The following is a 25,099-nucleotide window of genomic DNA, read 5'->3' on the forward strand; positions in this document are numbered from 1 at the left end:
GCCCCCCCCCCCTAACATTGGAAAAAAATATAAGGAAATGACCAGAAGGGGCGTGGCTGTGCCTCCCAAATCTTACGTGGCCCGTTATGGCTCTGTTTATGCTTCATTAGTGGTAGGGCATAACCAGATATCAACTGGTAAATCAAAAATGTTAGCATAGGGAGAGAAAGATAAAAACTTCCCCACCCTTCCAACTAATAAATTTATGAAAAAAACAATAATAGAGTTTATTATATAATTTATTTATAACTTAAAATAGCTTATGTGTTTAGTATACATTATCTATGCAGTTCTGCAGTTCAAATTTTTCTATAAACAAGAAAAGTCTCTTGTTGTTTTTCCATATCTAAGCACATCTAGAATAATCTTCAGGAAATCTAACCAACACTTATTCATTTTCTATTCTTCCTCTAACTCTACTAAGACTCCTCCACAGTCTTTTGGGTGAAGAAATACCACAGGCTTCCCATGAGCTCCAATCTAAGAATTTAAAATGTAAATATATATTCAAACATTCAAAACGTATTTAGCAGACAACCTTTAGGTACAATTTGCATTGATGATGTGAAATGTTGGTTGAATAGATGGCAGGAAAGTTAAAAAGTTGATAATTTGGCAATGTGCAGACACAGGCCTTTGTTGCATTGTGAGAAGGGGGTATTTGCCCATTAGGCAGGCTATTTGAATACTCCTAGCCTGTACCATTTTCCTATCATTCTATCATGAGAATAAAATAAAATGTTTGTGTAATAGTTTTTGAAAAAGGGAAAGGCACAAAAGGGGGATAGTGGTTGTAGCATGGGTAGAGGTTGGTGGAAGGTTGAGAAGGGGGTGGGGGGATTGAGGGGATAGTGCTAAGTGGAGTTGGGCTGTACGGGGTAGTGAAGGTGCAGATGGAAGGCAGATGTTCCTGAGTTGCCACCCTGTTGCTTTTGCTATAATACCCCTAATCCCCTAAATGGGTAAATTCTACCTTTGGTTCAGGGTCCAGGGATCGCACATTATGAGCCTTAAGATCTTTCACAGCTTCACCAATGTTCTTGACCTGGTAAATAATCAAATGGAATTATCAGGTAATTATTATTTGTATTGATGAGAGAAATTTATTCTGGGATAAAAGATTCTGTGATAAAACTTAATGTTATAAATACTATGTTTATGCTTTGGTACATTCTCTTGACAAATGATCTTGAATGGTTTACACTATTCAAAGTCATTAGGATAACATGATGAACATCCCTAGAGAAGTGGTGATTGTTTAAAATAAAGGGATCACAATATTACAATTACAAATTCAGGGCCATAATGTTTATAGGAGCCAGGGGGGACATTCCCTCCCCCAGTCTCTTTCTAAAATTATAAAGAAATGACTAATAGGAGTGTGATTGCGTCCCCTCAGTTTTCTTATGTCTTTTGTCTCGTGTTCCCCAACCAGTGATTATGTCGATTTTTATTACAGCCCTGTCATTAACTGGCATATGCAGAACCTTACTCTGCTGCTTTTTAATTGTCTTTTTGTTTTTATTGAAGCACTATTTACTTTCTAAAATTACCTCAATACAAACATGATGAATTCCTCCATTTGCATTCTTCTTTAGAAATCCACTGATAGGACTCTTGTCTCCAAATGGGTGCAGCAGCTGAAAAGAAAAACAAAATGCATTAAAATCAATAGTCACATGATAATAGCACATTCCCTTTATCAAGTGTAAACTGTAAGCTGTTGGTTTTGGGATATCATAATTGCAAATGTTTATGTAGATACAGCAGACTATTTGAATCTCTTAAAGATAATAGACTGATACTTAAAATGTTGTACAGAAATATCTGCGTAAGTCTTTAAAAATAGTTAATTACACACTCCTCCCTGTAGCCAATGACTCTTGATATTTTTTAAAGCAACAAAATTCATTGAAACCTTTGAATCGCAGACTTTTCAGCAGGTTATTTTTGAAGTCGCAGTTATATTTTCCTGTGTATTCCTCAACCTCAGACTCTGTATTTCCCTAGTGTTTACCACTGTCCACCAAAAAATTATGCTGAAATGCATGTACTATTGGTACCTCAATCTTGGTGTTGCCAAGGTTTACAAATACTGTGGTTACTCCATGTTCAGGAAGGTCCTGTTTTGATCAGAAACAGTCGATACATACATGAAGTTGGATAAAAGGGATTAAAGGGATTGAGTCACTATTTTCAATTTTAAATTATCAGACCCCTAGACTTTGAAAAGCTGGAGGTTTTTTTTTTTGGGGGGGGGGGGACTGGGCGGAGGCAGGTTACGGGGGGAGACTCTGGCCGAAAGCTGGAGGGTTGGCATCCTTGAATTATGCTATTACAAATGTGTACTGCAAGATACCACTAATGTGTTCTGAAAGATACCACAAATGTTTACTGGAAGACACCATGAATCTGAAATACTCTACAAATGTGTACTGGCAGGTACCACAGATGTATAACTGAAGGACACATCAAATGTGTACTGAAAGATACCAATAATGCGTCTGAATGTTGTTTTAAAATGTAAACTTAGCAACTTGATATTACCTGAGACTCACTGACTTTTGCACCAAATACAGTTTTGTAAAGATGTGTAGCTTTTTCTGTAAAATAACAGGACAACTGGTTATAAATGATCACAAAGATTGCATAATCAGAGATAAGTAATCAGAGATAAGTGTAGAAAAATAACAATTTTAAGACCGAAGAAGTTTGAGAGAAAATGGCTGTTAACAGGCTAACATAGATCTAGAATACCAGAAAACAGTGGGCCTCCAATCTGTTTCTCTTCTTCATTGTCAAGAAAAATGTAACTCTTAGTATGAGTACATAATTAAGTAATAAAAGATGTGAATGACTTTACCTAGATCAGGCACAGCAATGGCCACATGGTTCAGTCTTCCTATTTGCCAAAGCTTATCATTTGACTCCTGCAGAGTAAAAAGAGGGTGCTGGGATTAAAATAAAAAACAAAAGGGGAGTGGGCTTTTTTTTTTTAAATCACCCATTTCTTTCAGGTCTAAAAATATTTTCTTTGTTGATATTGCTGGTTCAGACGAATGTCCTGAAAACCAGTTACCGTGAACAACTGGCTCAACTGAAGAGCCCCCCCTTCCCCCTTCCCTCCCCTCCCACTAAAAAACACCGCTTTTATGATAATGATCACCCATTTCCTTCAGGTCTAAAAATATTTTCTTTGTTGATATTGCTGGTTCAGACGAATGTCCTGAAAACCAGTTACCGTGAACAACTGGCTCAACTGAAGAGCCCCCCCTCCCCCCTTCCCCCTTCCCTCCCCTCCCACTAAAAAACACCGCTTTTATGATAATGACGTTATTATGTAGCACTTATGACAAGAAATAAAACCCCTTATATAACCATTTAGTTCTGTGCTTTTAAATAAAGTTAAGATTCAGGCAAATGGACAGTGCATAAAAGTAAAAGGTTAAAATATCTGACTACATCGTACCTTATGATGACAGCTGAGGGCAGAAGAACACGAAATCGACCTCAAATCCTACAAGATCGGGAATAAAAGCATTAAAATGCACACCAAGACAGGACGATACATAATCAAAGAATCCATTCTCACTTTTAGAGGGAGTCTAAACAGGTTAAATCGCGAAGAAATAGGCGATCTGATAATGCGTGCAAAGAAAAGTGCCCTGGAAGCCATCGTTTTCGTTTTACGAGAACGAACGATGCGCGGAGACTGGAGATGAGAATCTTTATTGCGCCGCCACAGGAGGCCCATCACAAATACCGACCAATGATCGATTTTACTAGTGCAGGAGGAACAGAGTTTGCTAAGCTAAATTCTTATAATGAACTGAAAATCCTCTATTTTTCAACTCATAACTGTGTCATGAGGGCGGGGGGAAGGGGGGATGCAGCGTCTCAAAAACCACCTCGGTGAAATCGGGTACAGGGAAGGGGTTGGGGTATGTCCCCCCACCTCCTATCACCTTCCAAAATATGTTGTGGAATATGACCCGTAACCCCCCAACCTTTATAAGAAATGGGGTCCCTAAAAAGCACTAATGTTTTGACCTTTTCCCTCGCCTTCAGCCCGGTCACGCAAAGTGGATACAATATACGATCATTAGTCACGCATTAGTTCCCATGTGATTCATTCGTGCACATCGCCGGCACAGCCTTCATTCCGTGCATAACCACCCGGCATAAACCGCCGATATAATTCTTTCATATGTCTGCCATACAACAGCTATGGACCCAACTCGCGAGTTTTCTTGGCTCCGCGGAGGTCCCCCTTAAGAGCACAATCATCGGGCTTGTAGTCTACGGCGCCAAAGAGTTCTTCGCTAGTGTCACCTTTAAATGCCCCTCTGTTCACTACAAGGCCTATGGTTATATGTACTTGTTTATTCCCGCCGCAGTTTTGCTTTGTCTCTCTCTCATGGCATCGGACTCTTTTTGGGCGTGCCTCACCAGCTGTTGTCCCAGAAGGAAGAAGGTTCGAGGCGCGTGGTACAGGGCAAGAAAGCCGATCTTTCTCGGAATCCTGCTGCCCATCTCGTGGTTGGTGATTGCTTTTGTTGACACGCAGTTTTACGTGTGCGCAGTTTTGGGGCCAAAAGATATAGCGATGGCCAAGGTAATAGTTTTACTTTTTGTTTACGAACCCTCTTAGTTGAAATAAAGAGAGGGATAGAGGATCCTTTGCCTCCTCCCTAAATAATACTAGTCATTATATTGTTTCGCCTGCGGATAAAGCTTATTATTATTTTCAAAGTTTTGTAAATTATTATTATTTCCAAAGTTTTGTAAATTATAAGCAAATGCCGTTTCCTTGTATTTGGCTTGGTAGGTATAAAGGAGGCTTATCCGGATTGATTTGTGCATTACTTCTATCTATTATTCCACGCTTTCAGCACAGCATTATTTAGCATATTGGCCTCCAAGAGTATGCATACCGTTACCTTAGTGACCAAGGAGGTCCGTAAAAACCCCTTTATCCATGTTTGAATCAATTGAAAAAAGCATTGAAAGTCCACGATTCATGGTGGAAAGCATGATAAATGCTTTAACATTTGCTAGAAAAAGTTCATGCAAGGAATAGTTTGAAAACTGTTATCTCTTGGATGAGTATTTGTTTCACACTCTTTGTTTCAGATTTTGTCGCAGCGAGGTCGCCTGAAGCGACCGACCGGAAACAGCAGTTCTCAATCAATGAAAAGCGGGCCTTAAAATAAACTACGCGCGCGGGGGATGCTGGTCTCACTTTGCAATGTGACCAGCCTTCTTACCGCTCATCGCATTTTCCAGTGCTTCATGCAGTAACCCAGCTTTTCATTGATAAGTTGAACTGCTGGTAAGCCGCTTTGAGCGACATCGCTGCGACAGCAATAAAAATTTATCAATGACCGAGCTAGAAATCGGGCCTTCTCATTTACTAACCGCAAGTAACAATTTACAACGACAGCACACATACCGGATCGGTAAGCTAGTTATAAAAACTAATGTATTGTCCTTTTGTATTACAAGGCAATCACAACAGCAGCAAAGGAAGCGGTCTCACAAGACTTCTTGAACGCAGAAGCCATGTCGCAGATGGTTGCTTTCATTCTGCTTCTATCGCTCATCGCGTGCGCTACAATTGCTATCACCATTATAAGGCTCTGTAAGAAGGTAGATCCTGTCATTAACAAAGACGACTTGCACAAGGAAGAGGCAGACTACGCCACGAAGCTCTTCCACGAAGGCCTAACGCCCTTGATCAAGGGGAGAGCCAAGGGGTTGGTCGATGATATCCTTAAAGATGCCAAGGAAGAGGATCTCTCAAAGTTGATCAAGGATGGGATCAGTCGATTGGCCGATTTATACCCAGCGCATGGCGGACATGTCATGGGGGAGTACAAAAAAGACGAAGCGAAACTACCTAGGAGGGTCTCTCCGAGCTGATCAAAGACTATCAGACAAATAAAGGAAGGAAGGAAGGAAGGAAGGAAGGAAGGAAGGAAGGAAGGAAGGAAGGAAGGAAGGAAGGAAGGAAGGAAGGAAGGAAGGAAGGAAGGAAGGAGAGGGAGGGAGGGAGGGAGGGAGGGAGGGAGGGAGGGAGGGAGGGAGGGAGGGAGGGAGGGAGGAAGGAAGGAAGGAAGGAAGGAAGGAAGGAAGGAAGGAAGGAAGGAAGGAAGGAAGGAAGGAAGGAAGGAAGGAAGGAAGGAAGGAAGGAAGAAGGGAAAGAAGCCCAAACAGGCGATGTATATTCTAGCACGGATCTAATAAGTGAGCGATATATATAAACAAGGCCATTAAAAGAGATATTAACTCTTCTTTGAGTAGCCGCTGAGTGTGTGTAGTCCCCTGTTAGCTTTATCAACACTAAATTCAACATGCTTGCCCCAGGTCGTACAGATGTCGAAATCGTGCCGTTAATTGACACTTTTTGAGGTCTATTAGTGAGAAAGCCACCCACCCAACGTGACAGATATTTGTTAACGCCAAGCATGTCAAGCTCGCACATAACATTGTGGTCGACCAGGACAAACACCTTCGCAGAGAAATCTGCGAAAAAGATTATATACAATACAATAATCCTTGGTTACGGAGGGTGGCAAAATATCCCAATACACAGTTTTCTAACATATGACCCTCGTAAGCATTGTAAGCACTGTAACTGAGGGTGGTCACTGCCAGAGGGTTTATTGCGTCCCCAGTGGTCCTATTACGTCCCTTCGGTTCAGGTTAGTGTAGTGCAGCTTGAAGAGACAGGACCTCCGGTTTAGTGTCCTTACCCGAGAAGACTGGAAACACAGGAGAATAACTGCAACTCACTTGTGACACAAATTCGAATCAAGGCAGGAACCCAGAATAAATCCCCAGTTTGAGCCAGGATTCGAACCTGGGCCACAGCGGTGAGAGGCCGACGCGCTAACACACTAGGCCACCCGTAGTTTTCTACTCTATCTAGATTTGCGAGAATGTTATGCAAGGAAAATACTAACGCATGGGTAGTTGATTTTCCTTTCAATGAAAACTGATCAAGTTGATCAACTACCTACTTAAACCAGGATTCTAAAGTAATTTCTTCTAAGACTTTGGCTAAATGTGATGTTAACGTCAAGGGACGTAAGTCATTGGTGATTGACTTGGGCGGTAAGCACTTGGGAACTGGATGTGCGATAGATTCCTTTACGCAGTCAAACAGGAAGCCTTCCTCCAGCTATGAAAAAGATCACTGACGATCGGTGCGAGCTCAGACGCGAACTCTCACCAGATGACAATCGGAACAGCGTCGGGACAAGCAGACTTCTTGGTCTTTATACTTCGCAGAGCTTTGTAGACACTCCTGGTGGACGCGAGTTACTCAAAGGGGACTGGGTCGATTGGTAACTCGTGGGGTTGAAGCGGAGCAAAGTTTGACGTAAGCGATAAGAGGAACTGGTTGAACTTCCCACACAGGACCATGATCGAGGACGTTCTATTGCCTATCATTTGGTGCCACCACTGATGTGTCTACCATTTCCGCCGAGGTCTTTTTTATTTACACTTTTCCACCAATTAGAGATGTTAGTGTCTTGCAGGGCAGAGACTCTGTTCTTGTAAAACAATGATTTTAAAGGATCTGCAGGTCCTCTGCACACGATCCCTTATTTCTCTAAACTCAGGAAAGTCCTTGTGAGGTGTGGCCCAAGTCTTGTTAGTTGTGCATAACTTGACTCTGTTCAGAGGGAGGTAGATATCAATGGCAGATTTTAATGCTGAGGTCTGATGTCGAGATGACTCTTCTGCCTTTGGCAGATTGATGACCACGTTTGACTGGAGTTATATAACTATATAACTCCAGTCAAACGTGGTCATCAATCTGCCAAAGGCACTCAGGCAGCTGTCACGCGTCCTGCTTCCAGATGATTTTCTTGGTTGCTTTTGGACACAGTGTCAAAGCAAGGTTTAATCAAAACAGCATGATACTCGCTGCGGCCTATCTTCGACAGTCGAACAGGTGGTTTAAGGAGCTTGGGTCTATTTTTTAAATACCAGTCAAGGGTGTCTGTGTCTCTTGTCCCTTCACAATTTGACTTAACCCAGTTTTGTGTTTGACAAACGACTCGTTGAGACCAGTGCTTGCAGGAATAAAATCTCCTTTAACAGAAATAATGCTGTCTGGGTGATTTTCGAGTAAAGTTAAAGTGTTACGTTCGATATGTTTCACAAGTCGACATCTAGTCTCAGCACTGGAGGAGGGAGTATGGTAAATTGCACCAACCAGAATAATATTTTAAACAGATCTTGGAAGGTGTTGAGGTATAACTAAAATCCGAAGTGACTATATATCGGCATCCTCAAAATTTGTAAGTTTCGTGCATGGGTAGCGAGAGTTAATGTACGCACACTGGGGCGGATCCAGGATTTCGAAATAGGGGGTACGCACACTGGGGCGGATCCAGAATTTCGAAATTGGTACGTCACATAGATCTAACAATACTTCAAGCTGAATTGAATTTGCCGCGTCAGCAAAGTAAGGCAGGCGGTGGCACATGGACAGGACCTTCTCCGTAGTATTGCTCAAAAAGGGGGGTAGATATCCACCCAATCAATCCCCCCTGTATCCGCCCCTGGCACAGACACCGCCGTAGAGCACATCTCTGTCCTTTCTCTAACAGCCTTTGTAAGCCGCCATTTTGTCATCCTAGCAAAGTAGCAAGTGTGAAAAAGCATCCATTTCCATCGGCGGATTTGGTGAAGCCAATGCGATATTTTCGATTGAATTTGGTAAATAAAGTATTAAATTTTGTTTTAAGATGGTTATCTTAAGAATTTTACACATTATCTAACTTCCAATATTTAATGAAAACAATAACAAAGGAGTGGCTGACAAGGTCACTTTTAAGCATATAAAATCAGGTAGATGAATAATGGAATCCAAAATGGTGTTGTCAAGCCATGTTCCAGTCAAACACACTATTCCTTTCTCAAACACCTTGTTTACGGAATGATCAGCCCTTTTTAACTCTTTTGTGTCACTCGATGATCGTCGGATTTAGGCTCGTTCCCAGGCTTCTATCGGCTGAGCGGCCTGTCAGTAAATGACTTCACTTTTGAATTGCCGCTCGCCTCGAAGCCTGGTAAACACTCGAAATCGGCAAATCGACGTGTCTGTGGGCTTGTATGGAGCGAGGTTGTGATGGCTATAAACAGGGACAAGTTCTAACAGAGAATGTTTGACAACAGAGAGCTGTCACGAGACGCCTGGGGGAGGAGGTTATCAGTGCAAGAAAATGGTGCATATAAAGTGGCGGATCGTTCAAATTTATGGAACATTTATGAAATTTGGCACAGTGATAGAGAAACTCACACTGAGCAATTCTGGATATGGACTCACCCCCAAAACTCTATACTTACAGTTTTATAGAGGTGGAAGCAATTTCCCTGAAAACCTGAATAAAACCAATACTTTTCATGTTACGATCACAAAACTTAACCCAGTGATGGATATTAACATGAACTACAGTTTGATGAAAAAATAAACCACGCCCCCTTGATACTTACAGTTTTAGGGGTGGAATAAATTATTCCTTCAAGCAGCATTAAACCCAATACCATTTATTGTACAACTTTCAAACTCCACATAATTGTTATACCCTTTACAAAACTTCATTCGAGATATGGACCCACGCCCAGATGTAAGTACAGTTATACTAGAGATGAGAGGCAAATTGCTTATATAGAGTGCCTTTTCAATACAAACTGAGAGCTAAGATTCCATATACTAACCCATAATGGTATATTGCAAGATATTCCTAACCGTATAGCCACGCCCCTATTGTACTTACAGTTATACTAGAGATTACATGAAGGAGGTAAATCGCTTATATAGAGTGCCTTTCAATACGAACTGCGAGCTACAAATCCACATATTTAATTATATTGGTATATTGCAGGATATAGTCGAGCGTATAACCACGCCCATATGGCACTTACAGTTATACTAGAGACAGCATAAGCGTAAAATATAACATACATATAGCACGCTCATAATGATCAATAAAAGCACAGAACTGTTGTTCGACAGGAGTGATCTTGTTGCGTATATAATACCACGATGTCACAAGTGTACTTACAGTGCTATCAGAAATAAGATAATTGTTATCATTAGCTGTGAATTGGACTTCTCCGGATGCAAGTGTGGTGAATAATAAATGGCGAGGGAGGTGTTGAGAGAGTAATCGGAGCACTGCATATTAAAAAATGGAGCCCTATCAACCTGCCAGTCGTAACGGTAGGAAGAGCCACTCCCAGTACAAATCAAATGCAGAAAAAAGGCATAACTTCATTGTAAAAAGTTGAAATACCAAGCATGCATACTGTATGTGCTAGTTGTAAAAAGACACAGATCTTTTTCGAAATCAAAATCGTCGGGGTTTTTTTCGTACCTTATGAATTATTAATATCACTTTTTAGTATTTTCGCAAAGTACTGGCTATTATTAAGCTATAGGGCCTAGGACGTATTTGTTTCAAGACTATTGATTAGGAACGTGCATCATCGATTATTTTATTTGACTTGTTCCATGATCAATTAATTCAGAACTGCCTTTGATAATGTCTTCACTCAAACTTTTATGTATGTGACCAGACCTCGTTCTTTCGTGGAAAAGGTAAAACGAGTGCGTGGAATGTCTGGGAGGCGTTCCCAGAGGTATCATCGGCATTGACTGCCTTATCGGACTTTCCGAACAAGGAAACAGTTCTGGCAAGCATGGGCGCCCTTGAATGATTTTTTGTCCTCCTCTACTCCAAGATGTGCCAGCTCTCCTCGGTGAACGACACCCGGAAGGAGATGGTTGCGAGGAGATCCCGCCTATCCCGCGAGAGGAAACCCACGTCTACATTCGCGCCCTTCTACAGCACTAAAAGAGAGCGGCATACTAGGCTAGCTTTTGCCGGGCGCAGTCTCTCGTGGTGCAGCCTGTCCGGCCGATTGGGGCTGGGAATCCTCCGACAATGGCACCTGGCGTCCTCTTTGGAGCCTGCTCCCTCCAATGTCAACCCAAAGTAAAGTAAAGTAAAGTGCGGCTGCCAGCCCGATAAAGGCTGCAAAAGGAGATGCATCAAGACGGGGCTTAAATGCACTGCTCTGTGCAGGTGTGGTGGGGACTGTGAGTGGCAATGAAACAGAGACAGGTAAAAATTTAATTGGGTTCTGTAAACTAAAAAACTAAACGGCTTACTGGAACGTTTTTTTTTTTTTATGTATCAACAGTGCTTCTCCGGTGGACACGGGAACAGATGTTGAGCATGTGGGTTGAACAACCCACATGTTTATGGGACCTCACCCCAGTAAACTATTCTTCAGTATATTGCATATTCTTCGTTTATTATTGTTGTTGCGGTGAACCTAATGATTATTTTAAATGCAACAGTCAATTAATTTCAGCTTCCCAGCTTTTTTTAAAAAAAGGTTCAATTTGTTTTATCTCATCTAGAACTGTCAATGCCATATGGGCAATGCCCTGCACGTTGTTTGTATTTTGATAGACCAAACATTTGTGAAACTGTGTTAGTATGTACAATTGTCACGTGCAGTTCGAATGGAAGGACGTTCTTTCTATAAACTCCATTCGTGCCATCTCTAGAAGAGCTATAAGTACGCTGTAAGTAAGGACATGGTTATACATTTAACTACACCCTGCAATATACTGATATCGGCGAGTATATTGATTTTTAGCTTGAAATGCGTATAGGAAGGCACAAAAAGGTGGAAAAGCGACAATATGCCTCCATTCCCGTCATCTCTAGTATAACTGTAAATACCATAGGGGCGTGGTAATGCAATTGATTATATCCGGTAATATACCAATACAAGTAAGCATCTGGATTTGTAGCTCATATCTCGTATTGAAAGGCAAACTATATATGCGATTACCTCCTTCGTGCCATCTCTAGTATAATTGTAAGTACAATAGGGGCGTGGCTATACGGTTGGGAATATCTTGCTACATACCATTATAAATTAGTATATGGATTCTAAGCTCTAAGTATATATTGAAGGGCACTCTAAGCAATATGCCTCTTTCGTATCATCTCTAGTATAACTGTAAGTACTCACATCTGGGGGTGGGTCCATATCTCGAATGAAGTTTTGTAAAGAGTATGACAATATTGTGGAGTTTGTAAGTTTTACAATAAATAGTATTGAATTTAATGCTGATTAAAGGAAAAAAATGTTCCACCCCTAAGACTGTAAGTATCAAGGGGGCGTGGTTTATTTTTTCGTTAAACTGTAGTTTATGTTAATATCCATCACTGGGTTAAGTTTTGTGACCGTAACATGAAACGTATTGGTTTAATTCAGGTTTTTAGGGAAATTAATTCCACCTCTATAAAGCTGTAAGTATATATTTTTGGAGGTGGGTCCATATCCAGAATTGCTCAGTGCAAGATTCTATATCTAGGTGACAAATTTCAAAAATGTTCCACAAATTTGAACGATGCTGCACCATTTTCTTCCACTATATGTCGGATTGCTGGATCGATCATCCGTAAACTTTATGTGGTCTTTCTGTGGTTTGGCGCTAGGATTCTCATGAATAAATGGTCGCAGAAATACGTAGTCGATCGACAACTACGCGACAAGCCAACATGTAAAGCCGGTTGCAGTAGCGGATATAGGGGAGGGTTTCGGGGGTTTAAAACCTCATTTGGGCTGCTAGAAAGCCATATGTAACAAAAAAATACACCCTCCCCCCTTTGTCAATGAACAACCTCCCCCCCCCCCCCTCCCTCTTTAGAAAAAAGCTAGATCCGCCCCTGGGTTGACATCAACGTTTTGTCAATACATAGACACAACGGATATCATCCATAAATTCCGCATTCCTGCAAGTATTTATTCATGGCTAGGTGCCACTATGAATCCATAAACGTTGCAATAAATAGAATTGAATTTTATTTAGATGATTAACAGAGTGGTTTTCAAAAACCCGTGAAACACTATTTAGTTTATTCAGTACTAATACACTGTAATTTCATTGTTCTCTTTTGTACTGGCTTATGGCTGTTACACTTTATATAACAATTACATATTGCTGAAAAGCGCCTACCACTTATTCAACCATTGTGCTTCATTAATTCAACATACGATCATTGGTCATGCGTAGTTCCCATGTGATTTATTCGTCCATATAGCAGGCACAACCTTCATTGATCTTTCCAACCTCAACACTCAGCAAGCCACCAACATTATTCAGAATGTCCGCCACAAAACTGTTGGGGGGTGCTTTTGCGAGTTATTTTGGCGCAGAGGCGGTTCCTCACCTCGGAAGCACAATCGAAGCAGTTACGGGGCTTGAAATCCACGTCGCCAAAGAGTTCTTTGCTAGCGTCAACTTTAAATGCCCCTCTGTTCACTACAAGGCCTATGGCTACATGTACTTGTTCATTCCCGCCGCAGTCTTGTTTTGTCTTGCTTTGTGGGCGAGAAAGTCGAGTTTTCTAAACATTCTCCTGCCTGTTTCGTGGCTGATGTACGCTTTTATTGACACAACGTATTACGTGTGCGCAACGTTGGGGCCTAAAGATATAGCAATGGCTAAGGTAAATAGCACTACAAAATATTGAGTTACTTATCTTATCTCATCGTTGGTACAAATCTTTTTCCTTTGCCTGCGGCTAAAATCGATTAAAGTAGTATGTTGTTTTTTTTGGCGAAAACTAGGTATCGAGTAGTCCCCAAACGAAGGCGTGCGTGGACACTAAAAGCGTTTTTTTTTTTTTGCTGGCTGGGAAGATGTTAGACTCCTCGGTTGCTGGGAAAAAAACCGTCCCGAATGGTTCTGCTGGCAAATTTGTGGATTCGAATTAGTTGTGCTGGGAATATTTTTTGGAAAAAAATCGTCCCGATCGGTTATACGAGCAATTATTCATATGCTAAAATTCCTACCACTGCTATGGCTGGGAAAAACAATTACCAACCAATGCTGGCTGAAAAAAAAAAGGATTGGTCCCTCCTGGGAAAAAGGAACAGATAACTTTTTTCCCAGCAACTTTTAAAAGGGACATTTTCGGCATCAAAACATATCCACCATATCAAACATATTCATCAAAACGACGAAATATGCCATTTAACGTGTTTGTGAAAGGGGGGCTTGTTGTGTGCCCTTGTCTTCAATGCGCATCGAGACTGAAACAGAGGAATGTTGCGCAGGACGCCAATGTGCTCCTTTAAAAGCATCTTTAAAACCATCCGAAAGATATCCGAAAAGACTTCACTTAGAAAACATTCTGTGGAAAAATTAACTTCTTTAGATGGCACTTACAGAGGGAGCGTAAAGATTTGCCTTTTCGTATTTTATTCCGCGGTATTGTTGTTTCCATAGACTGCGCGGTTTTCAGTAATTGACTTATTTTAACGGTTTTGCGTTTTTCTGTGCGGTTTCGCACCCCCTTACGCCCTCTCCTTACCATCAATATGCTGCCAGTATTTCCTAAGATATAAGCCAGTATGCACAGGACCTTAGAACCTTTTCTATTAATTCCTAGGCAAACACAACAGAGGCTAAGGAAGCGGTCTTACAAGACTTTGCGGACGCGGAAGCCATGTCGCAAATGGTTGCTTTCATACTGCTTCTATCGTATATCGTATGCGCTACAATTGCTATCAGCGTAATAAGGCTCTGCAAGAAAGCACAAGATCCCAAGGAATTGGACGAAAATAACCTTGACGATGCCAAGGAAGAAGATCTCAATGAGAAAAAGCAACTGGCCGCGGCGTGGAGTGGCGACGTGATAGGTGAGAGGAAAGAAGAAACAAACGCAGAGATCAAAACCCAAATGTGACTCGAGGGTCTCTGTCAGCCGCTATTTTGTAAAATACCAAGTGTGAGAAAGCATCCATTCCCACCGGCGGATTGGGGGAGGCCTTTTCGAATTTTTTTTATGGAATTTGGTGTGTTGAAAACATCGTTGCATCATAGCTAACGAATACATACCAAGATCCCCGTCTTTTTTCCAAATGCCGTAGCAGACCTTGAAATGTTAGGAGGGGGGGCACGATACAGAAACATAAAGAAAATATCGGGAACACAGCCACACCCTACTGGTCACTTTCTTATATTTTTTGATAATATTATGGTGCGTGCCCCACCCCCTGTACGGCCTTGTTTTCGCTTACTATCTTTTAATCCTGTGATATACATCCATGATGCGGTAATGCGAGTCACGACGCAGTGCAAGTATTTAAAAAAGGTGTATACTTTAAGAACAATTGAGACACTGTAATACTAGAACAAGACAAGAAAAGGAAAACAAGACACAAATGTCTGGTTGCTACTACACTTGGTCAAAGACGGCGCCAGCCGTTCGGTCGACCAGCCTACAGGTTCGGCCGGACGGATAGACAGGATTTTGTTAGGGCATCCGGAGTGGGCCAGGTCGGACAGACAGGGAAAAACACGAGAAACCGTTGTTATGTGAAAGTAACATATTAATCTAGGTAACAAAAGTTACCAAAACTCGTTTACAACGATAATAAACCAACACAATTTGCATTACAAAGATAACAGGTAAAAACGTGTGGTTTTCACATTGTCTTCTACTAAAACGCAGGTGAGCAAAACAAACCATTGGATGTCAAGCCAGATATAGTTGCAAAAATGATTTACTTTTCATGCGCACTACACGTTCGATTCCCTGTCTGGCGATCCCATCGCACCTCGCGCGCCGCATGGTGAGTCGGGCTGGTTTAGATTGAAATGAACAACCTTCTGCTCTGACATCATTCGTTTTATTCCGCCTGAAAAAAAAAATGTAAAAAAGTACTTAACAGATAAATCTCATTTTCACAAAAAAAAAAATGTGTGTTTTTTTACGATAGAGTCCCGGGAGGGGGGGTACTCCGATAAAAACAGAAGGGGGTGATCCTCGGCCAAATCAAATGTGGTCAACAGAACTTCTTAGACCTAAGAGATAGCAAATTAGGTGTGGTAGAAGGAATATTTCAACCCTGAGAGATAGCAGAATTTGAAAACCGTCCACACCCTCGTAAGGAATAGGTTGTTGGTCGAATTTTATACCCTTAGAGATAGAACAATCGGAAAAATCCTTCAATAACCCCTTAGAGATTATTTGGTCGAAATTTCATACCCTAAGAGATAGGACGGTCACCTCCGTAAACTTTTCTGGAGACACTATAAAAGTGTATAAAAAAGGTGAAGGATGAATATCTACTGAAATAGCCATAAGGTCGATGACATAAAAGAATAACTTTATGTTTACCAGGGGCGTTGAATTTATGACTCTGAAGGGGTGTGACCTTGGTCAGCTTTACGGCTTCAAATTCCTGCACGGCTGCAACAAAACAATCCATATTTTATTAATTAATTTAATAAATATGAAATAAATTTTGTAATACGGCTTGAAATGTTTATATTTTCTGATTTAGCTTATGAAACTCCACATTGCTTTATTTTGAGGCGCAAAAGCTTGGAAGAGGCTGGCAAGACGGTGCTATAAAGAGCGGACTTTAAAAGCACACTAGCATACACACATTGGCACCAGTCGGGCCAAGACGGGACGCTAGCACAGTCTATTACCCGTGCAGTTCGGCAACCATGGACAGCTGTTTCGTCCTTATTAGAACTCGTCAGCATGGCATAGCCAGTTTGCCTCAGTTAAACTTCATCGGCAAAAAAACTGCAGGGCGACTTCGACTCGAACGAAGTGCTTTAAACCACAGCTTAGATCCATGTGGGATCTAGAGCTGCGACCGGGCTAGCGTGATGCCAATTGTGCGGATCACGCATGCGACCTTTGCTAGTCTAAAACTCCGTCGGATAGCCAAACTGCAAGCAAGGGGGAATGACCTCAAAAGTCATAAACTGTAATAAGGGTCATCAAAAACATAACCATCACTAAACTATCCCATCACCAGGAAGAAGACCGTAACTGAGCCGCGTGAGAGTTCGGGTACTACGGTACTAGACTACAACTCTCATCAGCACTAATTATCCAAAATAAAGAAGCGTCGTCGCAATGCCTCGTGTGAATTCCTGAGAGAAGAGGCGTCGTTTCCACTATTCTCTCTTTGTCCTCACCTGTTCTCTCTCTTTTCCAGCGCAGATAAATAGCGCAGACTTTCTAGGTAAGGCGTCGTTTCCACTATTTTCTCTTTGTCCTCACCTGTTATTGCTTTCCTCCAGCGCATATAAATAGCAACAGCGGCGACGATGAGTAGCAGGGCAGTAAGCGGGAGTGAGGCTGACAACAAGATCACTGCTAGTATGTCGTGATTCACAGTCACGGCTACGTAGTGCTTGTGATCTTCTGAAACCATTTATACAACGACACTCGTAAATCGCGCGCTCTTATTGGTCAAGGGCCCATGTGTTATTAAGGTTGGTTCTCACTTGGACGTAAGCGCAAATGCAACGCAAAAGAGCGCAACTGCTTGATTTTCTTGCGCTTGTGTTTGACCATTCTCAATTGTGTTGCACTTCCGATTGCGCTTGCGTCCTAGTGAGAACCAACCTTTAGAGGACACACACAAGCTTTGCGTCAGCATGGGCGCGCGCTACCCCAAAACTAGATTGTAACGTAAGAAAACATTTTCATTGTTGTATAAAACAAATAGATCTCATTGTTTTATGCGTCTGTCCTCTAACAGTGCACAGAAGACGTCACAGCGTGTCATAAACAACAGTCACTGAACTTTTTTGTTCATGACACGCTGTGACATCACATGTGCAGCTATTCAGAGCTGTAGCAGAGGCGCAGTGGGTGGGGCACTGAGGGCATGCCCCCCCCCCCAATATAAAAAAAATTATAAGGAAATGACCAGTAGGGGCGTGGCTGTGCCCCCCCCAATATTTTCTTACTGTTTTGTATTGTGTCCGCCTCCAATCTTACGTGGCCTGCTACAGCGCTGCTATTAGAGGACAGACGCGCGCAAAAATGAGATCTATGGAAATGTCATTATCCATAAAGGGTGTAAGAGGCAAGGATCTTTTATAAAAAGCCAGTTGCAGTGACACTTCTTATTTTAAGCCAGAAGACCCAGGTCTAGACCCTATTCTGTCAGCGCTTGGGACTAAAAAGTGAATAGAATTCAAAAGTTTTTGATAATGAACCCAATTGCATACCTGCAGTATCTGTGGAGCAATTTGCGGTATTTCGCACCAGTCCCTCGGCGACCACTGAAGGTTGTGGCCGCCTAGTTGTCACCTGTTTTGTCTCCTCCTGCGTTCTGTATTGATTTTTGGCCAGCGTTGTAGTAGTCGGCGCAAGCGCGTTTTCGATAGCTTTAGATCTGTTAGGGAGCTGGGACCCTATGGAAATCAGAAAAAAATGTTAGAGGGTAATAATATAGAGGCGAGAGGCAATAAATACACACATTGCAGCTTATTGGATCAAAGACAATCAATACCAATCAATCAATGAGAGCTTGCGGTTTTTACTAGATCAATCGCTTGTTAGGGTAGCGGACGTTTAAAGAAGGCCAATCACGCCGCCAATTTCATCCTCCCGTTTAAAATGGGCGAGTCAAACAAAGCATCCATTTGCATCGGCTAATATAAGCGAGTAACCAAGATATTTTCAATCGAATATCGTCAATAACATATCAGACTTTATTCGTAGATTTTTATTTTAAAGTTTCCTTTCGAATAAACCGCTGTATTTTCAAATGATAAACAATAACAAAGGAGTGGTTGATCGACATTCTTTAAAGCTTTAAGAAGTTTACTAGAAGTAGAGTCTTGAAGATAGCTTACGTTTCGCATTGATGTCCATGTTACAGTAGTCCGTATCACAACAGCAAATGTATCTACCTCCGGAGTTGTCGAGTTTCAAAGCATTTGAGGGACCACATCTACGGGTGGAATGGTAAAGGGATTTTTAAAATTTTAAATCATTTTCTTTGCTAAAATGTGATTTAAAAAGAGTAATCCCAGTCTTTCGAATTATTCTAAGGAAGTTCAGTAGAAGTACAAAACAATGTGGCGCCGACCAATAAAAAGGCAGCAAATGTCGCATGTTAGTTTGACAGACGGAAGTCAGAAAGCGGTTCAGCAGTTAAAAATATTGCTGACAACAGTTCGCAAAATGTTGAAAATCGCGGTAAACATTATTAGTGAATTATATATACACACAAATCGTCTTATTCTCTGCGGTTCGTTTTTTTAAAATTCAAAGCACTGAAAAAGAACATAAACAATAACCCATTCCAGAGGGGGGCGTAAAAGGGGGTGCGAAAACCGCAAAACCGCACAGAAAAACGCTAAAACCCGCAAAACCGTCAAAATAAGTCAATAACTGTAAACCGCGCAGTCTAGAGAATCCGCAATGCCGCGGAATAAAATAGGAAAACCAAAAAAACTGCGCCAGATTTAAACACGAAGGCGCGGTATAAAAGGGCCTAAGCCCCGCCCCCATTTTCCAAATGGAGAGAAATTCCAATATGGCTGCCATTACCGTTACGAGCCCAGTCAAGAAAGAATGCCCCCAAATCTAATGATTTGATATCAAACGAATAATTTTTTTCCCAATTGAAAGAAAATATATGTTTGATTTGTACTTCAAGCCTTTCTTGGCAGCGAGAAATGCATATTTGTCTTAAAATTCGTACATTTACGGCGCGATTTCAAATCTCCCGCCCTTCCCTTTGACGCCATTTTTGGTATGCTTACCTTCCCGACCCTCCTAGGGAAGCCTTTGGTGAGCTTGGGCCCGCAATGACCACAGTCATTGCTTAGCACTCTATCCTAAGGGATTATGCGTACAACGGGGTGCAAGCAGAGCTAAATTTTGCCATTCTTAGCGTGTTTAGAAAACATGTTTCGTTTAGCGATTTTGCCTCATTTCTTCGCACTTTTCTTGGCCCGTAGCATTCGTATTTCAATTAGACATTCGGTGAAATAATGAAGAGCATTGTACTCTGGTAAGAAGCACCTAAAATGGGGAGAAGAGGAAAGGAAGACAGTGCAGAAAATAATCTGTGTTTTTGAAAGTTCTGTACTGAAATAGCACACAACAAAGCAGGACATTAGAACTAAACATAAGCAGCAAACATCAGGTATAAAGTCAAGATACATCATATATATTTTATTATGTATAAGTCACTTTACAGCTGTAGTGTAAAAGGTCAGTAAAACTTATTCTAATGAAACCATTATTTCTACTTGTTGCTGCAACAGGTGTAAAACAAAAATGCAAAGTTCGCCTATCTGCTGTTGTACATATGTTTACGAATTAACCAAAAATCCATAAAGTGTTTTGACATTTACCTGAGCAGGAAAAAAATTTGGTGAAGGGGGCAGGTCAGGGGATGTTGAACCCCAATTGACTTCTACTTTGACAGAAAGTCAATTTGTCAAGATTTATCTTTATTATCTTTTTACCAAATTTACTAGTTGATCAATACATGTTTACTATGATCAGGCTTCGGCAAATGACCTCAGTTTCATAAGATATTTCAGCGGCATCCAGGGAATGTGCAAGTTAAACTCTGATATTACATTATCTAGGGATAGTCATTACCTTGGGTCCTTTCTCTGGTGCCATCCTGCTGTTAGTACCAGACTTCTTAATCCAGAAAATAAAGAAAGGCTAAGGAAATTTGTCAACTTACTCTCACCCTATCTGTCATTTATAAGTATACTCAACAGAGTTTGAATAGGGAGTATAGTGCAGTCAACTTTATTTTTTGTAGAGCACTTGGTCATTAGACCATATTGTGCCCTCGTGCTAATTTATCAGATTGCGGTTAAAAGTAGGGCTTAGTTACGTCTTAATGAAATGCAACACTCACTATTTGTCTGTACAAAACAAGGGAGTAATATACAATAAAAGAAAACATTTGTTTCAATATTTGTTTTTATAGTGCATAACTGGCTCACAGAAACAGCAGAAAACCCTTTGTACAATGTCTCAGCTTGTATACTTACACATTTATGTACACCACACAACTGAAGGGCTACTAAAAAAATGCCTGATATCCATCTAAGTGCGCGTTGGAGCTATAATTGAGTCTATCTTTCTACTTTTTGGATCAGAATGCATCTGTATAGTATTTCGTTTTTATCTTGCAATCTATGATGACTACAAATGACTACAAATAATAACAATTGAATTAGCTATGTGTTTCTATTTGTCGAAAAAGGGTCTGGATCCTTAGTTTTATAAAGAGGTTGCCCAAACATATGTTTTATACTTTATAAGTTAAATTATACAAAATAGAGACATGACTTTTACTGTTTTCATTTAATGGATATCCTCCCTGTATCTACACTTGCTTTTACTGTAAGAATGAGAAGTCTTGAACTGAATGGATAAAAGAGAAAGCATTTTGGTTTATTCAAAAGTATAATCTATAATGCAGTTTATAAAATATGACTGGTAGCTTAACACATCAGTAACACATAATCAATTTGATTGTGATGGAACATGTTTCCTTTATAAAGGAATGTTTATGATTTAAAATCACAGGGAAAATGTAATACTGTATATGTCTATGTATCTGCTTTTTCTTGAGGAATATATCTCGTTGATTATTCAGATGTCACCATGACTTTGCTTCTAGCGTATAGCTAGGATGAAATCATATAATTAATTAAAAATCATATATAATAGATTCAACATTCAAGTTTGGCCCCCAATTAATTCAGAAAGATTTACTAAACTGTTTAGTGAATATTACTAGAATACAAATAATGGACTGCTTTCTCTGATGATTTAGTTATTGATAGTAAGATCCCATCCTCGGAAACCCAGGGTTATTTTCCTCAGAAGATCCCAACAATAAAAAAACTACCATTTACTTCATTTATACTTAAATTCCATCTTATACTTATCTTGTAAATAGAATTAAAACTTTACACACCAAAATCAATCTTGTCCGAGCTCGAGGCGATGCAAAAATAAAAAGAAACAACAGTAAAGCAAGATATGATCTACAAGTAACATATTTTCTATAGAAGGCCTGCATTACTTCTATCGGCAGTTATGTGGACAAAAGTCAAAATGCATTTTCAAGCAAAACATAGTTTCCCCGCTACTTTAAGTACCTATAAGCTTTTGATGACTAATTTATATCCTGTTTTCTGAGTTTTAAAGTACATTTTAGGCATAAAAAACTCACCTTTTTTCGAGGTTTGAAATCGTTGTTTTCTGGTCATGCGTTTTCTCGTTCTTTTTTTTGCGTAAATCACGATGGTTTCGTAGCTTTATTTCTACTGAGTTTTCTTTTTTACATATTCTATCGGACTAGAAGGTAGAATTGGCATTTTTATACATCAGGAAGCGCTTTGAAACCTCTCCCCACTGCATTTTGTACTTGACTTTTGCCGCCATCTTGAATTTGATCCTCACTCCACGGCGGTTGATTGACAAATGAGCCGATGCTTCCCTGGGAAGCGGCCGCGCCTTCGTGTTTAAGACAAAACCGCATCACCACTCACCGCAAACCCTTACGCCCCCCTCCATCCCCCTTCATACCCCGCTTCTTCACTCACCGTTTTACTTTGCGTTCACAGCCCTTCTCTGCCGTTGTGCAGCCTTTATAAGTAGGTTTTAGCCGATCTGGGGTGGAGCTCTTTCTCTGGTAAACGACAAAACAGCTCGTGTTGTAATCCGACTTGCACTCTGTTACTCGCTTGTTAACGAAGACTTTGGAAGGAAGGCAGTCGTTTCCCATACTCGTGCATTCACAAGAGAGACTCTGGACTATTGTAAACATGCAAAATAAAAATAAAAAGTTACATGTATTTTCTCCTTCAAAAAAGACAGATCTGGTTGAATAATAGTGCCTAATTAGATACTATAGATAAGTAGTAACTACATGGACATGTGTAAAAGCAGTCTCCAGCTCTAGCAGTTCTCAGTGCACGTGCCAACAGACGCTAGTGAACAACATATCCAAAGCAAAGAATTCACATACCATAAGAAGCCTTCTCAGTCAGAACGACTACACAGAGAACGGATGCAAACCCCAACGGTAGAATTTTCATTGCTAAATGCTAAGCACTAAAAGAAAAAAAAGAAAGCAAACGTTTCTTACAATCACTCATATTGTTTGGTTGATTTTCTCTGTTGTTTGCCTATTGCTTTATACATATTTTTGCTTTTATTTGTACTCGAGCTCTATTGTTGAAATCTATTGTTTTCAGATGTTTTCGATCGTATTGAAATTCAAATCAAAAGCATGCAAAGGAAAACTTGAATTCTCTCAAGAGCTCGAGTAATTGAAAATGCTTTTCTACGATTTGTAAGCACTATTTAGTATATTGCTCAGTTAAGTTGAACGTAGATGAGCCGATTTGTATATATATAGTACTTACCCAAACTAAACCAACAATTAACCAAAGACACTTGTCAGGAAATGGGTTTTTTGCTAAACAACACTCGTCTTGGTGTGGTTAAATGACATCACGCACGTGGAGAAGCTACGAACGCCAAATATGGGATGTGTTGATGTTCCCATCCTGTCAATCAATGTGAGCAGGGGCTCAAAACTACTGTGAAGTTTCGTCCGTAACGCTACTATTACTGCTGTACTATATACAGCTTGCTCTTAGATTTGGAATTAGTGAGGGGGATTTTAGAGTGGTTTTCAAAATCGTGTGCAACTATGTGTAATGTGGCCTGTCAGAGGAGGGGAAATGGCCGTTAGGGGGGGGGGGGGGGGGGGCAGGTGAGTTTAAAGTCCATATAACCTTTCAGAGTTTATAGACTTTGTCAATTCTTTATATTTTCATCTTCCAAATGGTATGTGGTTCGTATGGACCCTATAAAACACACGTTCGCGTGAATACCTCAAATCTGTAATATTGAGGTATTTTGGTCAACCTTCGAAAAAAAGGCCGTGAACTGAAAGGACCGGGTCCAGTCATTTGTGACGTAGAACGAGATGTCAACCAAAACACCTTAGTGGGGGAAACGGCGAAGATCAGCCTTTCTTCAACATCTAATTTCCCTGTAAGGTTTATCAATTCCCTATTTGCTTGGTGTGATTTAAAGACACTACAGGAAATAGATATTGAAGGCCAACAAATTCATACCCTAGGAAAATATATTAAGAAAGTACTATATAAAAGTTATGCAACATTTTGGAGAACCCAGGCACAGTTAAATCAAAATAGTGGAAAGCTACGAACTTATTGGAAGATCAAGACAAATTTTAAATTAGAAAAATATTTATCAGAAGCTAATTTTAGACGCCGACAATCTATGACTAGATTGCGTGTCTCGGCACACAAACTAGCAATTGAAACAGGCCGCTATAAAAATTCACCTTATGAATTAAGGATTTGTGAAAAATGTGAAAAAAATAAGGTTGGGGCTGAGTACCATACCCTAGTGGAATGCGACTATGTCAATGATATACGTGGAGTATTTTTCAATGATCTATTTACAATCAATAACTCTTTCAAACTGTTAAGGCCAAAATACCTTTTTTGTATATTATGAGCTTAACAGATGACTCCATTACGAGCCTAGTCCTGAAATTTTGTGATGATGTAATTAAATATTATGAATAGAGGATAGGCATATAAGCCAACCTACTTTGTATATTAGGGGGGGGCCGGGGGGTTTCAGTGAAACGGCGTGGGAGGCGCGAATCGCCCCTCCGGGCCTCCCAGCCCCGTCTCTATATATCAGGCAGATAATGCCTCACGTACATAAACAATCGGCAAAAGCTAATGTAGGCCAAATCGATTTCACGTACATGAGCTTTTGGCGATTGCTAATGTAGGCCAAATCGATTTCACGTACATAAGCTTTTGGCAATTGTTCATGTAGGCCGGGCGCGTTTCACGTACATGAATAATTAATTAGGGCTGCAGGCCGGTGGGCGCGTTTCGCGTACAAGAATAATTGGGCTGTAGGCCGGGCGCGTTTCGCGTACACGACTTTTTGGGGCAAATAGCGACGGCGTCGGGGGGGGGGGGGGGCGAAAACGAGGAGGGCCGCCAACCTACGGAGCGCGGAATAACCGTTTTTCGGCCGTTAATTCAAAGCCGCTGGCGTGGCGTTTAAACCTGAGTTCTACTCGAACACCTCGCTCCCGAACTCCTCGCGAATTTTTCGCAGCCTCTTTTTCGCCTTTTCGCGTGCCTTCAGGGAGGGCCCTTTCTCGCTTTTTTTATCAC

General features: G+C 40.9%; 4 protein-coding genes across 6 annotated transcripts; 2 read left to right on the plus strand and 2 right to left on the minus strand.

Annotated features, from left to right (window-relative positions):
* Positions 1–221: 221 nt before the first annotated feature.
* LOC116615692 (methylmalonyl-CoA epimerase, mitochondrial) lies at positions 222–3,703 on the minus strand. Its single transcript, XM_048727511.1, has 8 exons — positions 3,593–3,703; positions 3,470–3,517; positions 2,864–2,930; positions 2,548–2,603; positions 2,064–2,123; positions 1,554–1,640; positions 974–1,045; positions 222–480 (listed from the first exon to the last, which is right to left on the minus strand). The coding sequence occupies exons 1-8, from the start codon at positions 3,674–3,676 to the stop codon at positions 400–402; spliced, it is 555 nt and encodes a 184-aa protein (XP_048583468.1). The 5' UTR covers positions 3,677–3,703; the 3' UTR covers positions 222–399.
* Positions 3,704–4,132: 429 nt separating this feature from the next.
* LOC5508711 (calcium homeostasis modulator protein 5) lies at positions 4,133–5,945 on the plus strand. The gene is made up of 2 exons (XM_001629261.3): positions 4,133–4,615; positions 5,506–5,945. The coding sequence occupies exons 1-2, from the start codon at positions 4,208–4,210 to the stop codon at positions 5,920–5,922; spliced, it is 825 nt and encodes a 274-aa protein (XP_001629311.1). The 5' UTR covers positions 4,133–4,207; the 3' UTR covers positions 5,923–5,945.
* Positions 5,946–13,133: 7,188 nt separating this feature from the next.
* Positions 13,134–15,249, plus strand: LOC5508708. Its single transcript, XM_001629260.3, has 2 exons — positions 13,134–13,553; positions 14,499–15,249. The coding sequence occupies exons 1-2, from the start codon at positions 13,209–13,211 to the stop codon at positions 14,793–14,795; spliced, it is 642 nt and encodes a 213-aa protein (XP_001629310.1). The 5' UTR covers positions 13,134–13,208; the 3' UTR covers positions 14,796–15,249.
* A 174-nt stretch (positions 15,250–15,423) lies between these two features.
* On the minus strand, positions 15,424–23,375 carry LOC5508725. 3 transcript variants are annotated; one of them, XM_032377549.1, is made up of 8 exons: positions 23,288–23,375; positions 22,888–22,973; positions 22,463–22,673; positions 18,725–18,822; positions 18,095–18,280; positions 17,136–17,279; positions 16,233–16,304; positions 15,424–15,750 (listed from the first exon to the last, which is right to left on the minus strand). In XM_032377549.1, the coding sequence occupies exons 2-8, from the start codon at positions 22,955–22,957 to the stop codon at positions 15,632–15,634; spliced, it is 900 nt and encodes a 299-aa protein (XP_032233440.1). In that variant the 5' UTR covers positions 22,958–22,973; positions 23,288–23,375; the 3' UTR covers positions 15,424–15,631. The 3 variants fall into 3 exon arrangements, with proteins under 3 accessions (XP_032233440.1, XP_032233441.1, XP_001629287.1); XM_032377550.2 differs by lacking the exon at positions 23,288–23,375 and having other exon boundaries at positions 22,888–23,031; XM_001629237.3 differs by lacking the exons at positions 22,463–22,673; positions 22,888–22,973; positions 23,288–23,375 and adding an exon at positions 19,640–20,534.
* Positions 23,376–25,099: the final 1,724 nt, after the last annotated feature.

Source organism: Nematostella vectensis, chromosome 5 (genome assembly GCF_932526225.1).
Source record: "Nematostella vectensis chromosome 5, jaNemVect1.1, whole genome shotgun sequence".
In the NCBI taxonomy this organism is placed as follows: Eukaryota; Metazoa; Cnidaria; class Anthozoa; order Actiniaria; family Edwardsiidae; genus Nematostella; species Nematostella vectensis.